This window comes from Malus sylvestris, chromosome 15 (genome assembly GCF_916048215.2).
Source record: "Malus sylvestris chromosome 15, drMalSylv7.2, whole genome shotgun sequence".
Classification (NCBI taxonomy): domain Eukaryota; kingdom Viridiplantae; phylum Streptophyta; class Magnoliopsida; order Rosales; family Rosaceae; genus Malus; species Malus sylvestris.
In genome coordinates this window covers 52,405,041-52,422,698 of record NC_062274.1, presented here as the reverse complement: position 1 = coordinate 52,422,698, position 17,658 = coordinate 52,405,041, and the positions used below count along the sequence as shown (strand labels likewise).

The 17,658-nt window shown below is 39.2% G+C and overlaps 1 protein-coding gene across 3 annotated transcripts; it reads left to right on the top strand.

Moving 5' to 3' along the window:
- The first annotated feature begins 1,274 nt into the window (after positions 1-1,274).
- On the top strand, positions 1,275-17,220 carry LOC126602420 (serpin-ZX-like). 3 transcript variants are annotated; one of them, XM_050269275.1, is made up of 3 exons: positions 1,275-1,560; positions 2,139-3,177; positions 8,284-8,641. In XM_050269275.1, exons 2-3 carry the CDS (start codon positions 2,175-2,177, stop codon positions 8,457-8,459), a joined length of 1,179 nt encoding a protein of 392 aa, XP_050125232.1. In that variant the 5' UTR covers positions 1,275-1,560; positions 2,139-2,174; the 3' UTR covers positions 8,460-8,641. The 3 variants fall into 3 exon arrangements, with proteins under 3 accessions (XP_050125232.1, XP_050125233.1, XP_050125234.1); XM_050269276.1 differs by lacking the exon at positions 8,284-8,641 and adding an exon at positions 16,258-17,220 and having other exon boundaries at positions 1,281-1,560; positions 2,139-2,633; XM_050269277.1 differs by lacking the exon at positions 1,275-1,560 and having other exon boundaries at positions 1,576-3,177.
- Positions 17,221-17,658: the final 438 nt, after the last annotated feature.

The window sequence follows — 17,658 nt, the reverse complement described above, 5'->3', positions numbered from 1 at the left end:
CAGGAACTAAGTGTGAGCGCTTCATTACTACGAAAGTATGTCAATGGTTCAAAGTATAAAAATAAATTATTGAATCGTTAATGTCCAAAAGTGATCTTCAAGTCAATAATTTTGTATTCATTATCAAATAAGTGAAATGCAGGTTACTTTTAATTAATTCAATAGATCAGGACCACACATGGTCGATTGTGGAAGCAAAATAATGCCAAATAATAGCAGTGGGTCGAAAAACATAGCCTAAAAAAAAATTGGGCTCAAGATTAGCTACAATAGCAGGCCATGGGCCAAGTATGGGAGCCCAGTAGCAACTGCTGCTGACGTTTGGGCAGAAGAAATTGGGCACCAAAAATATATGGGTGCGAACTAAAAAAAAACAAGCCAAAAAATGGCTTTGGGCCAAGAAAACCACAATCTAACATGTCTTAGCTGGCTGTGTGAGGCATGACTTGCAGCAAGCTGCAAGGGTGGGCCACGACTGCTGTGCAGTCTAAAGTGCATGCATGTTTAGTGGGCCAAGGGAAAAGCCCAGCAGTACAGAAGGCTGCTAGTGGGTTTGGGAAAAGCTGATGTGTAGCCCATCGTACAAAGCAAGCTCCAAGCTTGCAGTTGAAAGTGGGCCGAGATGAAGTGAGGCCCAGCAGCATAAGGGTTACTGGTGATGAGCCGAGGTACAAGAAGCCCAACATGTTTACTAGCTTCTAGATCGGACCAAGGGCTTGAAGCCCGTGCACCAAGGACCCAAGCAGCAGGCTTGGTCCAATTTGATCAGTAAGCCTAAAATGGTTGTCCAAATGCTTACCCAAGCTTCAGGCTTGATGCGTTTCAGCCGCAAAATTTTCCCAAAAGTTTAATTTTTTTTTTCCGACATAGTTAAGGTTGAAAAACCCTAGAATTGCTTCTAATTTATTTATGTGTTTTGACTCACATATGTGGTTCATGCATCATGGGGAATGTTTTCATGCTTCATGGGCGTTTCAAATATCTTACTTTATTTTAAGCGTACCTAATTTGCAGAAAACAATAAAAGCCTTTGAATTTGTAAAAGATCATTCTCAGAAAGCCAGAATTACATCTCCAATGCGTTGTATCACGTTCAACATAGAAAAATTAAATTGAATCAATAGCATGTAGATTAATTCAAAATAATAAATTAGTCACAAAAAGAATGATTAAAACGTAATACTCCCTTAATTGAAGATCATACTCTCTTTAGCGCAGCATCAAAAGCGTGCTGATAACATGTTGTAGGCATAATTTACTTAATAATGATGGAGGCCAAAAAGAGAGAGAGTACGGCATAGAGAGAGAAGAGAGAAAAGAGAGAGAGATGTGTACTTTATTATGAAAAAGTATTTGAGTTTGTGAGATTATTAAAGTTGTATTTGAAATTTGTGAATTTGGAGGAATTCTTAATTAATCCTAAACTCAATATTTTCAACTGAATATATATTTAGAGGACCCACAGTACCACAACAACTCGCGTATTTCATCAGTGTTAAAAAACTCAGCGTATTCGTCCGAGAAGCTCGTCGTCTTCACCACGAACGAAGAAGCACTCAGGTATGGAACGAAAATTTTACTCCTAATCTCTATTCAATTTTCATGTCAGTAGGCAAAGTACTTCTTCAAATTTTCTGCACATCTAGGTTTCTATTGATTCGAGGGTTTAGGGTTTCTATCTATTTGACTACATATTCAAAGTACGTGGTACATGGTTTGGCGTTTAGGGTTAAGGTGTGTTATCCACACATTCTTTTAACTTTCGGTCATTGGATCGAATTAATTGAAGAAGATTAAAGTACATAAAGGTGAGTGAGAAATAAAGAGGTGTGCAGGGTTTCTTGAATTGCAAACCAACAAATGAAGGTGAACCAACCAAGTACCATGAAACATCTGCTATATTTTAATCACTTGATAAATATAATAGGGTTTTATAAGTTATCTACATCTCTATCAATTTCTCAATCGGTTTTCTTCATGTATAAATATGTGTGTATGCATATTTATATGTGTGTGTGCATGTGTATTGTATGTATAATGTATAAAAGCCTAGTTATTAAAGGATACATGGCAATACGGGCATGAGTGTGTTTTAGGGTTTGATCAATTTATATCTAAATCTCTCCAAATACTTGCAGCTGGTGTCTCCTCATCCCATAAGTTAAACGGTCGATATGGATCCCAAAGAGTATTCTACCAGCAACCTAACCGATGTCGCACTCAAAATCACCAAGCATCTTCTCATGAATGAAGGCAAAGGGAAGAACATTGTGTACTCTCCGCTGTCCATCCAGGTCGTGTTGTTCTTGATAACAGCCGGTTCAAAGGGTCTCACTAAGGACCAGTTGCTTTCTTTCCTCATGTCCGAGTCCTCCGACCAACTCAACTCCCTTGCCGCCCATCTTGTAACTTTGGTCTTAGCAGACGGATCCGCTAGAGGCGGTCCTTGCCTCAACTTTGCCAATGCCCTCTGGGTTGAGGAGTCTCTCTCTATCAAACCATCTTTCAAGGAGGTTGTGGACACTGTTTACAAGGCAGCGATTAAACAAGTCAGTATCAAGACTGACCCTGACAAAGCGAGAGTTGAAGTGAATTCATGGGTTGAAAATGAGACGAACGGCCTTATCACCGAGGTTCTTCTTCCTGGGACAGTTAAAAGTGACTCCAAGCTTATAATTGTAAATGCCTTGTACTTCAAAGGAGTTTGGAACGACCAGTTTGATGCATCAATGACATTCAAGCATAACTTTTACCTTCTCAATGGTACTAAAGTCCTGGCGCCGTTCATGTGCAGAAGCTACGAGGACCAGTATGTAAGAGCCTTTGACAGCTTCAAGGTGGCAAAGCTTGAGTATGAACCAGGAAAAGACAAGGAGCGGCAGTTTTCGATGTACTTTTTACTTCCTAATGAAAGAGATGGGCTCCCAGCTTTGGTCGACAGAGTTTGCTCCAAGCCTGGTTTCTTAGATTGCCATCTCCCCAAAACAAGGGTCGAAGTTGGGGCCTTCAAAATCCCAAGGTTTAAGTTTACCTCTGGCTTTAAAGCTTCCAAAATCCTCGAGGATTTAGGACTGGTTCTGCCTTTCAATGGGAATGGTGATTTGAGTGAGATGGTGGAGTCACCTCTTCGCGAGGCCAATATAATTCATAAATCCTTCATTGAGGTTGATGAAGAAGGTGTTGGGATTTAAAAGACTTCTCTTCTTTGGAGATGTCTATCTATCAAATAAGAATGTAACACAGCGGAAATTGATAGGCAAGAGAAAAAGAATATTCAAGGTAACACTCAAAACTTTTCTTATTCTCACACAAACTAATACAAGAGAAATCACTCAAACACTCTTGGAAGCTATGAATGCTTCTTCTACTTATTCTCACTTTAGAGAGCCTTCTTGTCTCTCTTACTTCTTCTTCTTCTTTCTCACTTCTCTTTTCTTCTTCTTATGTCTTACATTACAACACACTCACCTATATTTATAGGCAAGCATAACCAACCATACCAAGTGTGAATACCAAGTGTGAAATCATCCTAGCCATTATTCTTGATTCTCTTAAAGTAGCCCACCAACATAGACTTTGCTTATGAACATAATGAACACATGCCATATTCATGCTAGAATTGTCTACCATTTTCAATGCATGCACCAACCATTCTAGAAGCAAGATTACCTTTCAACATCCCCCCTTAATCTTGCTTGTGACGCCGATTGAGTTTCTCAGTCTGATAAAGACTTCTTGCTTGAGTGGCTTAGTGAATATGTCTGCAATTTGGTCTTGAGACTTCACGTATTCCACTTGCACATCCTTTCTTGCAATGCACTCTCTTATGTAGTGATAGCGGGTATCTATGTGCTTGCTCCTATCATGGAATACTGGATTTTTTGCTAGAGCTATTGCAGACTTATTGTCGACATAGATCTCTGTTGGTTCTTCTTGTGGCATGCTTAATTCTGTCAGCAAGTTTCTCAGCCAAATTACATGACAAACACATGCGGTAGCAGCTACGTATTCAGCTTCACATGTAGATAGTGTGACAATCGGTTGCTTCTTCGACATCCATGTGAATGCAGTGTCTCCAATGAAGAACACAAATCCAGTAGTGTTTTTTCTATCGTCAGAATCTCCTGCCCAATCACTGTCGCTATATCCAACAAGTTTGTAGTTACTAGAACTCGAATAGAACAAGCTAAAGTTAATAGTACCTTTAAGGTATCGAAGAATTCTTTTGGCGGTCTTCAAGTGTGTAGTTGTGGGATTCTCCATGTAGCGACTGACTAATCCGACGACATACAGAATGTCCGGTCTTGTGCATGTCAAGTAGCGCAAGCTTCCCACTAGACTTTTGAAAAATGTTGGATCTACGATTTCTCCTTGGTCATGCTTGGTTAGTTTCACTCCACATTCCACTGGCGTGCTTATGGGCTTGCAGTCGTCCATTTTGAACTTTTTCAGTATCTCTTTTGTGTAGCTTTCTTAGGAGATGAAAATGCCTTCTTCATTTTGCTTGACTTCAATGCCTAGGTAGTATGCCATCAACCCGATGTCCGTCATCTCAAATTCTTTGGTCATCACTTTCTTGAACTCTTCAAACATGCTTGATTACTACCAGTGAAGATTAGATCATCCACATATAAGCACACAATCAAAATATCTCCATCTTTGACTTTGACGTAAAGAGCATGTTCATGAGGGCACTTGGTGAAATTGTTCTCCTGGAAATATTTGTCGATGCGACTATTCCATGCTCTTGGCGCTTGTTTTAACCCATAAAGAGCTTTCTTCAGCTTCAGAAATTTGTCTTCACGCCCTTTGATTTCATAGCCTAATGGTTTTTGAATATAGACTTCTTCTTCAAGCACACCATTTAAGAAGGCGGACTTCACATCCATTTGTTGAACCTTCCATTTGTTTTGAGCTGCCAAAGAAATTAGTAATCGTATAGTTTCCAAACGAGCAACACGTGCAAATACCTCATCATAGTCGATTCCGGCTCTTTGACTATAGCCTTTCACCACTAGTCTCGCCTTGTATCTTTCGACCTCTCCGTTGGCATTTTTCTTTGTCTTGTACACCCACTTGACTCCGATGGCTTTATGTCCTTTTGGAAGAACAGTGAGTTCCCATGTTTCATTTTTCTCGATTGCTTCGATTTCTTCATCCATTGGTTTCCTCCACTTAGTATCTTGTACTGCTTCTTGGAAGTCGACTGGTTCACAATCAGCAAAGAGACAGAAAAGTGTAGGATTATCAAGTCTTTCAGCTACCTCATAGAGATCTCGTATACTTCTTGTGCGTGGTACTTCTCTTTCATTTAGGCTCCCACTTGATGATGTTGATGCTGGTGAATTGCCATGATTGGTTGATATTGGTGAAGCAGGTGGAGTAGTGGATTCTTGTTGAACCTCTCTTGCTTGCTCCATCGTCCCTTGTTCATTCTCTTCTTCAAATTGAGGAAAGAAATGAAGATCTCCTGCATGCGGGCCAAAATCCCATTCTTCTTCTTCGTCGAACGTCACGTCTCGACTGATCACCGTCTTTCCATTGTTTGGATTATACAACTTGTAGCCTTTTGAATTTGAGTCATAGCCGATGAAGATGAACTTCTCACTTTTGTCGTCGAGTTTGGCTCTCCTCTCGTCTGGTACATGTACATGGGCTATGCTTCCAAAAACTCTTAGATGAGAGATACCTGGTTTTCTTCCACTCCATGCTTCTTGCGGAGTCTTTCCCCACACACTTCTTGTTGGAGATCGATTGGATAGGTAGACAACACATGCTACAGCTTCTGCCCATAACTCCTTAGGCAATCTCTTGCTTTTGAGCATACTTCGAGCCATGTCGAGGATAGTTCGATTTTTTCTTTCCGCCACACCATTTTGTTGAGGGGATCTTGGAACTGTCAAAGGTCGACGAATTCCATTGGCTTCACAAAATTCTTGAAATTCCTTTGAAGTGAATTCTCCTCCTCGATCAGATCTCATGGCTTTGATCTTGCAACCACTCTCTTTTTCTACGGCGACTTTGAACTTCTTGAATGCTCCAAAGACTTATGATTTCTGCTTCAAGAAATAAACCCAGGTTTTTCTTGAAAAATCATCAATGAAGAGAAGGAAATAATTATTTTTACCCAAAGAGCTTGGTTTTATAGGACTGCACACATCGGTGTGAATGAGCTCAAGTGGCTTCTGGGCTCTTGTGGTCGACTCCTTTGGAAAGCTTTTCCTGAATTGTTTTCCAAGTAAACATCCTTCACAAACTTGATCAGGGTGGCTGATGCACGGTAATCCTCTCACCATCTCCTTCTTAGATAATAACTCCAATCCCCCGAAGTTAAGATGCCCAAAACGAAGATGCCAAAGCCAAGATATGTCTTTGTAACATATCTTGAGACACTTTGCAACATCGTTTTGAATGTTCATGGGAAACATCCTATTCTTTGACATTTTCGCCTTAGCAATTAATCTTCCTTTGTCATCTCTAAGAAAAAGGATATAATTTTTTGTATAAAAATCATAACCTTTTTCTAAGAGTTGACCCAAACTCAAAATGTTGCTTTTCATATTGGGCACGTAGTAGACATTTGAAATTAATTGGTGACCGCCATTTTCAAGGGGAATAAGGATGTTACCTTTTCCTTTTACGGGTATTTTGGATTCGTCTCCAAAAGAAACGTTGCCACTCACTGATTCATTTAGCTCTACGAACACGCTTCTTTTTCCACACATGTGGTTGCTGGCGCCGGTGTCAAGATACCATGTATAGTCTTGGTCTCCATCATTGTTCTTGCATGCTAGTAGCACAACGCCATTCTCTTCTTTATCTTCTTTCACATAATTGACCTTCTCATCAAGTCTGTTGTTTGGAGCTCTACATTCCCAAGCATAATGCCCGAACTTTTGACAATTATAGCATTGAACTTGAGATTTTTCATACCTCAAGTTTGAGCGTCCTCTCCCACGACCTTTTGTTGAGCTTTCTCCTCTTTCGTAGTTACTATGGTTGTTGAAGTTCCAACTTCGTCCACGCCCATGTCCACGTCCGCGACCTCGGCCACGACTTCTTCCGTACTGGCTTCTCTCGTTGTCGAAGCTTTCTTCTTTCTTCTTTGGCTGAATATGTATCTTGAGGAGCTGCTCATCATTCCCTTGCCTCTTCTTATGTTTCTCTTCATATGCTTGTAGCGAACCCATTAATTGCTCTATACTGATTTCTTCCAAGTCTTTAGTTTCTTCAATTGTCACGACAATGTGCTCGAACTTGGGGTCCAACGAGCGTAGTATCTTTTCCATAATTCTAACATCTTCTAATTTTTCACCGTTTCTTTTTAATTGATTGGAAACGGCTAAAACTCTTGAGAAGTAATCGGAGATTGATTCAGACCCTTTCATTTGTAAAGATTCGAACTCACCTCTTAATACTTGAAGACGAACCTTTTTCACTTGTTCGGCTCCTTTGTAAGAGGTTTGAAGCTTCTCCCATGCTTGCTTGGCGGAGGTTGCACTTGAGACCTTCTCAAAACCATTGTCATCTAATGCTTGGTAGATGAGGTAGAGAGCCTTCTTGTCTCTCTTTCTTGAATCTTTCAAACTCTCATTCTGGGGTTGGGGCAGAGTAGCTTCATCTTCTGGCTCAGTGTAGCCTTTCTCCACGACTTCCCATACATCGTGTGCTCCCAAAAGGGCCTTCATTTTGATACTCTAATTATCGAAGTTGTTGTTGTTGAGCACTGGAACTTGGAAAGCTGCCATAGCGTTGTTAGCCATGGCTCTGATACCACTTTGTTGGGATTTAAAAGACTTCTCTTCTTTGGAGATGTCTATCTCACAAATAAGAATGTAACACAGCGGAAATTGATAGGCAAGAGAAAAAGAATATTCAAGGTAACACTCAAAACTTTTCTTATTCTCACACAAACTAATACAAGAGAAATCACTCAAACACTCTTGGAAGCTATGAATGCTTCTTCTACTTATTCTCACTTTAGAGAGCCTTCTTGTCTCTCTTACTTCTTCTTCTTCTTTCTCACTTCTCTTTTCTTCTTCTTATGTCTTACATTACAACACACTCACCTATATTTATAGGCAAGCATAACCAACCATACCAAGTGTGAATACCAAGTGTGAAATCATCCTAGCCATTATTCTTGATTCTCTTAAAGTAGCCCACCAACATAGACTTTGCTTATGAACATAATGAACACATGCCATATTCATGCTAGAATTGTCTAGCATTTTCAATGCATGCACCAACCATTCTAGAAGCAAGATTACCTTTCAACAGAAGGCACAAAAGCTGCGGCTGTTTCTGTTTTTGCCGAGGAGTGTGGTTGTGCTGAGCCATTTGAACCGATTAAACCGATACACTTTGTGGCTGATCACCCATTCCTGTTTTTGATCAGAGAGGAAATGACTGGAACGGTTCAGTTCATTGGTCACGTGCTCAATCCGCTCGAAGAATGATTTTATCATAGATCAAGGGTCAGAAACGGTCTCTTCTTAGTTCTCTTGGTAGTCCATGCAACTCTTTATTTTTATGTGATGACTTTTATTTCTTTTTAATCTTTTAAGATATTGGTTTTGATAGCCAATTGGATGCGCGTGATGATGGATTGTTATCAGATTAGTACGATCTTTACTTTTTATTTGTTGTTAAATTTTGAAAATATTGTTTCTCATGTCTATTATTAAGAAAGTATGAACCCAAAGTCTTACATTCATGTCATAATCTTGCGTACTTATGTTGCCAAAACTTTGGCGGAGAGATAGTTGCATTATTTCCCTGTCGATCTGTGTCAACTTTACGAAATGGTTGGATTTCTGAACCGATTGGATGGGGGAGACCCAAGCCAATAAGGTTACTCGCTTTGTGAGGGTCGGAAAACATCTATCGTACACAGTTTTATCCTTGCTTTAAAAAGAGATTGTTTCTACAACTTGAACTGATGACTTGAACCCAAGCCAATAAGGTTATTCAGACATTTTAGCTCCCCACTACACTTTAAGATTGTTTCGGACATTTCAACTTTTTTTTATTGATATGATTGACCACGTTGAATTCTTAAAAATTGAAATTAGCAAAGCTCCATGTTAGTACTCCACCATAAGCTTTTAAAATGACTACAACATGTTTTTTTAGTAGCCAAAATTCTCAAGTTCGTACCATGGAGAACTTGTGAAACAAAGGTCAAAAGTCTTAAACCAATTTATTCTCTCGTTCTTTAACGTAATAGATGTTTGTATAAATAATAAAAAAATAAACATATGAAAAAGAGGTAAAAAGTAACAGAACTTATTTGGATGGAAAACATAACGGAGTTAGGGTGAGCTCACAATGATTTTGAAAATCTTGGGCTAAGCTTAAGTCTACTTACAACGTGATAGATCATACAGGTAGAAATCCTGGGTATTCATGAAAAATGACCTATATATTGTAAGAAGGGGTGTTGGAAAATATAAAGAAAATTATTTTAGAGATTTGATTATATTTGATTTGATTTGATCTAGGTTTTCTGCGGACAAAGATTTGATTTGATTTATTTCTTAGTACGTATCGCTCTATCTTATAAATACTTCATTATGGAAAAGTATTTGAGTTTGTGAGATTATTAAAGTTGTATTTGAGAATTGTGAATTTGGAGGAATTCTTAATTTATCCTAAACTCAATATTTTCAACTGAATATATATAAAGGACCCACAGTACCACAACAACTCGCGTATTTTGTCAGTGTTAAAAAACTCAGCGTATTCGTCCGAGAAGCTCGTCGTCTTCACCACGAACGAAAAGCACTTAGGTATGGAACGAAAAAATTACTCCTAATCTCTATTCAATTTCCATATCAGTAGCCTAAGTACTTATTCTTCCAATTTTCTGCACATCCAGGTTTCTATTGATTCGATGGTTTAGGGTTTCTATTGATTCGAGGGTTTAGGGTTTCTATCTATTTGACTACATATTCAAAGTACGTAGTACAGGTTTGGCGTTTAGGGTTGGGGTGTTCTATCCACACATTCTTTTAACTTTCGGCCATTCGGTTGAATTAAATGAAAAAGATTAAAGTACAAAAACGTGTTCGAGAAATAAAGAGGTGTGTAGGCAGGGGCGGAGCCACCAAGGGCCCGGCCCATCCTGACTTCATCTGAGGTGTGAATCTCATGGAAGAAGATAAAACAAACGACGTCGTTAAGCTGTTTTGATTTTAAATCTTTTTCAGCTGTCTAATGAAACAGTAAGTTTGGCAAGGGAGTTTTAAAAGAGATGTGCAATTTTAAATGGAAAAAACAACCCCACTTCTGGTTCAATTCTCTCACCTAACAGTAATATACACCCTATAATTTTCTAAAGCAACCCCACCTTCTTTATTTGCAGACCTCTCCCCCTTTTCCTTCTTTTTTCTACTTCTTTGTATTTTGTTTAGCCTTCCATAACCTACCTCTTACTTGGTTGTCTGGGTTTTTACATTTTTTTCTACTTAGTATTGAATTTAAGAGATTTTTTTTCTTCAGTTTTGTGAGGATTAAACGAATTGCATATGTCAACATGTTATGAATTCAACTTTTCACACACACTCATATATATATATACACACACACACATATTTGTGAAAGGCCCCTCCTCATTCAGAATTCTGGCTCCGCCACTGTGTGTAGGGTTTCTTGAATTGCAAACCAATGAATGAAGGGGAGCCAACCAAGTACCATGAACATCTGCTAGGGTTTTATCAGTTATCTACATCTCTATCAATTTCTCAATCGGTTTTCTTCATGTATAAATATGTGTGTATACATATTTATATGTGTGTGTGCATATGTATTGTATGTATGATGTATAAAAGCCTAGTTATTAAAGGATACATGGCAATACTGGCATGAGTGTGTTTTAGGGTTTGATCAATTTATATCTAAATCTCTCCAATTACTTGCAGCTAGTGTCTCCTCCTCCCATAAGTTAACGACCGATATGGATCCCAAAGAGTATTCCACCAACAACCTAACCGATGTCGCACTCAAAATCACCAAGCATCTTCTCATGACTGAAGGCAAAGGGAAGAACATTGTGTACTCGCCACCGTCCATCCAGGTCGTGTTGTTCTTGATAACAGTCGGTTCAAAGGGTCTCACTAAGGACCAGTTGCTCTCTTTCCTCAAGTCTGAGTCCTCCTACCAACTCAACTCCCTCGCCGCCCATCTTGTAACTTTGGTCTTAGCAGACGGATCCGCTAGATGATGAAATCCGGTGAGCTAATTGATTCCGGATGATGTGTTTTGGAAGGCAGACAGGAGTAGAGAAAACAGAGAGAAAAAAAAAACAGGAATGTGAAAGGTTTCTTATCTGTGAAGTAACCACAGATATTCATTAAATATCAACTCATAGGATATTTCCTTACAAGCTAATCTAGAGCAATCTCAGCCCTTGATTCACAAACAAAGATCTAAAGTATACACTTGTCTTATGAGACTAGACATACACTTTCTATTGAATTCTTCTTTCTTAAACACTTGAACAAAACTGAATTCTATTTAATTCCAACACTCCCCTTTAAATGAATTCTGGTTTTGATCCCAAGCATTCCTCTGAGATAGACAAACCTTTCCCTCAGTAGAGCTTTGGTGAAGATGTCTGCCATTTGATCCTGTGATTTGCAGTAGATCAGTTCAATGGTATTCTCCTGCAAGGCTTCCCTTATGAAGTGAAACTTCCTTTTGATATGCTTGGTTTTCTGATGAAAAATAGGATTTTTTGTCATAGCTATTGCTGATGTGTTGTCACACATAAGTGGTGAAGCATCCACTTGCATCTCACCAAAATCCTTTAACACAAACCTCAACCATATAGCTTGGGAGGTAGCCATTGCAGCACTCACATACTCAGCTTCAGCCGTAGACAATGCAACACTTTGTTGCTTGATAGAAGCCCAAGAAAATATCCCAGAACCGAATGTAAATGCATACCCTGAGGTACTTCTCATGTCATCTTCACTGCCACCCCAATCGCTGTCACAGAAGCCTACCAGAATTGCTTTTTCTCCCTTTTCATATTTGATTCCATAGTCCAAGGTCCCTGAGATATACCTTAGTACTCTCTTAGCAGTTCCCATGTGAATTCTTGTGGGATTATGCATAAACCTTGATAAGAGACTGGCTGCATACATAATGTCAGGTCTTGTAGCAGTCAAATAAAGCAGACTTCCAACCATTCTTCGGTATAAGCATTCATCAGCAGATTCAGAACCATCCACTTTACAAAGTTTCTCATTCGTGATCAATGGTGTTGCCACAGATTTGCATCCTTTCAGATTGAATCTTTCAAGCAGTGATTGTGCATACTTCTGTTGATGTATGAAAATCCCAGTAGTTTCTTGTATTACTCCAATTCCCAAGAAGTGATGCAACAAGCCAAGATCCGACATCTCATATTGTCTCATCATTTCCCTTCTGAATTCTTCAATCATTTCTTCACAATTACCAGTAAAGACCACATCATCAACATATATAGACACAATAAGCATCTCAGAGTTCTCACCAGTTTTTGTATATAATGTAGCTTCACTAGGACTTTTGTTAAATCCACTCTTGCTGAAATAGGAGTCTATCTCACTGTACCAAGCCCTGGGGGCTTGTTTGAGTCCATACAGTGCTTTGTTTAACTTATAGACCTTCTCCTCTTTATTTGGCACTTCAAATCCTTGTGGTTGATCCACATACACTTCTTCCTCCAAAATGCCATTTAGAAAAGCTGATTTGACATCTAACTGGTGAAGTTTCCATCCCTTTTGGGCAGCAAGAGTAATCAAGGTTCTAATGGTGTCTAACCTTGCCACTGGGGCAAAGGTTTCATTGAAATCTACCCCAGTTTGTTGTGAGTAGCCCTTGGCAACTAATCTTGCTTTGTTCTTCTGTATTGATCCATCCAAATTTAGTTTGGTCTTGTAAATCCATTTCACACCTATCACAGGTTTATCACTCAGTCTATTTACCAATTTCCAAGTAGAGTTTTTCTCAATCATGGCAATTTCTTCACTCATTGCTTTCTGCCAGGATTGATCCTTCTCAGCTTCTTCAAAACTCTCTGGTTCAACAACACAATAGTTACACACTGCATAGATCTCATTTAAACTCCTCATTCTCAATAGAGTTGTTTCAGGGGAGGAATCCTGTAATTCTTGTCCTTCTGCATTTAAAGTAGAGGACTGAGATCCTTGTGTTGGAGTTGAAAAGTCAGTTTGACTCTCATCTTGTATAACAGGTTCATTCACATTTTCCACTTCAGCTTGTGCTTCTTCCATTGCTAGTGGCACTGAGATAGTGTCTATGTTATTGGTTTCCCAATTCCATGCTTCATTCTCCTTGAACACCACATCCCTTGAGAGGATCACTTTATGTGACTCAATATTGTAGAGCCTATAGCCCTTTTCACAACTTCCATAACCTACAAGGATACACTTGACACTATTGATCTCAAGCTTGTGTCTTAATTGAGACGGTATCTGCGCATAGCAGATTGATCCGAACACCTTCAAGTGCTTCACACTTGGTTTTCTACCACTGAATGCCTCAAAAGGTGTTTTCTTCTCAAGTGCTTTAGTTGGACACCTGTTTAGGAGATACACAGATGTATTGACAACTTCACCCCAAAAAGAAAGTGGCATTTTCTTATCATGGAGCATTGACTTGGTCATTTCAACCACGGTCCTGTTCTTCCTCTCAGCCACACCATTCTGCTGTGGTGTGTAGGCCACTGTCAATTGCTTCTGTAATCCTGCTCCTTCACAGAATTCTTGGAACTCAAGTGAATTGAATTCACCACCTCTGTCACTTCTTAGTCTTTTGATCTTGAGACCACTTTGAAGTTCAACCATCATTTTGAATTTCTTGAAGATTGAAAAGACTTCACTCTTGTTTCTCATAAGATATACCCAAACCATCCTGGTGCAGTCATCAATGAATAACAGAAAATATCTGTTCCCAATGAGTGTAGATGTCTTCATTGGACCACACACATCTGTGTGTATGAGTTCTAGAGGTTGACTTGCTCTCCATGCACTTCCAATTTCAAAAGAGTCCCTGTGATGCTTCCCCAATATGCAGCCTTCACACGGTTCTTTAGTCTCTTGTAACTCAGGAAGACCAGTCACCATTTGTAGTTTCTCCAATCTCTTTAAACTGTGAAAGTTGAGATGTCCTAACCTCTTATGCCATAACCAAGAGTTTTCTGCAACACTTGCTTTTAGAGCAATTGAATCATTGTAATCTAGCATAAGTGGAACGCTTTTGTTTTCTGTCATGCCAACTTGTGTTACCAAGTTTTGGAGGCTTCTGTCATCAAAGATCTCCACCATATTGTCTCCAAAAAGTAAGAACTAACCATGAGCAATCATCTGTCCCACACTAAGGAGATTCTCATCAAGACCTGGTACAAGTATTACATCCTTGATGAATCTTCTTCCCCCCTTTGTCTCTAGAACAAGAGTTCCTTTTCCAGTAGCTTCCACTAGTTGTCCATTCCCCATTTTAACTCTGCAATTGAAGCTTCTGTCAATGTTGATTAACAAGGATTCATATGTAGTCATGTGATTACTGCATCCACTGTCAATATACCAGATTCCTCTCTTGTTTTCAGTTTTTGCAACACTACAAGCATAAAAGACATTTACTTCCTCTTCTTTTGCTCTATGTGCATAGTTGACAACTTGATTCCTTCTTGGATTACAATCTTTTGCTAGATGGCCAAATCTGTCACACTTGGTGCATTTGGGTTTTCCCTTGAATCAGCAAACACCATAGTGTAATTTGTCACAGATTTTACACTTGGTTTTGGTAGACTCACTGCTAGATTTTGATTTTGATTGTGAAGTATGGTTGTTGTCCCATTTCTTCCCTTTTCCTTTCCATAATTTCTTTTGATTTGAGTTGCTCCCCTGAGCCCTGTAACTTCTATCTCTCTCAGTCACACTTAGGCTAGTAAAAGCCTTTTCAGCTAAGTTTTCAGAATGCATATTTAACCTCTGCTCATAGCCTTTCAATGTACCAATCACTTCCTGAACCTCAATGGAGTCAAGGTCCTTAGTTTCTTCTATAATAGATGCGATGGAATCATAAGATTTAGGCAAGCTAATAAGTATCTTTTGTACTAATCTTTGATTTGTCAGTTCTGCACCAAGAGTTTTCATTTGATTCACAATATCAATCAAACTTGTTAAATAAACAGATAGAGCTTCACCATCATTCATCCTAGTGTACTCAAAATCTCTTCTTAAACATTGTAGTTTGACAGACCTAACCTTTTTATCACCACGAAATTCTTGTTGAAGAACATCCCATGCAGTCTTAGAGGTTTCAAAGTTTGAGATTCGAGGAAAAAACTCATCAGACACTGCCCCTTGAATGATACCAAGAGCTTTTGCATCTCTGGTTTCATTGACTTTCATTGCTATCTTCCTCACAGACTGTTGATCTTCATCGCTAGAATCATCTTCAGTTTCTGCAGTTTCGTAACCCTTGTCCACCAAATTCCAGAGATCATGCGATTTGAATATGGTCTTCATCTTGATGGACCAAAAATCGTAGTTGATCCCATTGAAAATAGGAGCCCTCAGATCTCCCCCACTGCCCGAAGTAACCATGTGAGGCTTTTGTAAGAACAGATGAGATTTTCACGATCTGGGTATGTTTTTCCCCCTTTCCTTTTCAGAGATACGAAGCACACACAAAACGCCCAGTCCTGAATTTGATCAGAACCTAAGCTTTGATACCATGATGAAATCCGGTGAGTTAATTGATTCCGGATGATGTGTTTTGGAAGGCAGACATGAGTAGAGAAAACAGAGAGCAAAAAAAACAGGAATGTGAAAGGTTTCTTATCTGTGAAGTAACCACAGATATTCATTAAATATCAACTCATAGGATATTTCCTTACAAGCTAATCTAGAGCAATCTCAGCCCTTGATTCACAAACAAAGATCTAAAGTATACACTTGTCTTATGAGACTAGACATACACTTTCTATTGAATTCTTCTTTCTTAAACACTTGAACAAAACTGAATTCTATTTAATTCCAACACTAGAGGCGGTCCTTGCCTCAACTTTGCCAATGCCCTCTGGGTTGAGGAGTCTCTCTCTATCAAACCATCTTTCAAGGAGGTTGTGGCACTGTTTACAAGGCCGTGATCAAACAAGTCAGTTTCAAGACTGACCCTGACAAAGCGAGAGTTGAAGTGAATTCATGGGTTGAAAAGGAGACGAACGGCCTTATCACTAAGGTTCTTCTTCCTGGGACAGTTAAAAGAGACACCAAGCTTATAATTGCAAACGCCTTGTACTTCAAAGGAGTTTGGAACGACCAGTTTGATGCATCAATGACATTCAAGCATAACTTTTACCTTCCCAATGGTACTAAAGTCCGGGCACCGTTCATGTGCAGAAGCTACGAGGACCAGTATGTAAGAGCCTTTGACAGCTTCAAGGTGGCAAAGCTTGAGTATGAACCAGGAAAAGACAAGGAGCGGCAGTTTTCGATGTACTTTTTACTTCCTAATGAAAGAGATGGGCTCCCAGCTTTGGTCGACAGAGTTTGCTCCGAGCCTGGTTTCTTAGATCGCTATCTCCCCAAAACAAGAGTCAAAGTTGGTGCCTTCAAAATCCCAAGGTTTAAGTTTACCTCTGGCTTTAAAGCTTCCAAAATTCTGGAGGATTTAGGACTGGTTCTGCCTTTCAATGGGAATGGTGATTTGAGTGAGATGGTGGAGTCACCTCTTCGCAAGGCCAATATAATTCATAAATCCTTCATTGAGGTTGATGAAGAAGGCACAAAAGCTGCAGCTGTTTCTGTTTTTGCCGAGCTGCGTTGTTGTGGTGAGTCAGTTAAACCGATTAAACGGATACACTTTGTGGCTGATCACCCATTCCTGTTTTTGATCAGAGAGGAAATGACTGGAACGGTTCAGTTCATTGGTCACGTGCTCAATCCGCTCGAAGAATGATTTTATCATAGATCGAGGTTCAGAAACGGTCTCTTCTTAGTTCTCTTGGTAGTCAATGCAACTCTTTATTTTTATGTGATGACTTTTATTTCTTTTTAATCTTTTAAGATATTGGTTTTGATAGCCAATTGGATGAGCGTGATGATGGATTGTTCTCAGATTAGTACTATGTTTACTTTTTATTTGTTGTCAACTTTTGAAAATATTGTTTCTCATGTCTATTAAGAAAGTATGAACCCAAAGTCTTACATTCATGTCTTAATCTTGCATACTTATGTTGCCAAAACTTTGGTGGAGAGATAGTTGCGTTATTTCCCCGTCGATCTGTGTCCACTTTACGAAATGGTTGGATTTCTGAACCGATTGTACACGGGAGACCCAAGCCAATAAGGTTAATCGCTTTGTGAGGGTTGGAAAATGTCCATCGTATACAACTTTATTCTTACTTTAAAAAGTAGTTTCTACGACTCAAACCCGTGATATTTTGGTCACAAAAGGAACAACCTTAGATACGTTATTTACACATAGTGGAATATGTGCACTTTCATCGTTAGGGATGCAAGTATTATTCCCTAGAAATTAGATTCAAATTCAACTTAGAATTATCAAAGGAATATGATTCTCTCCCCTCTAAATTTCACTCTCTTTTTCTCTCCTATTTGAGCGGTTACGATTGAGCCA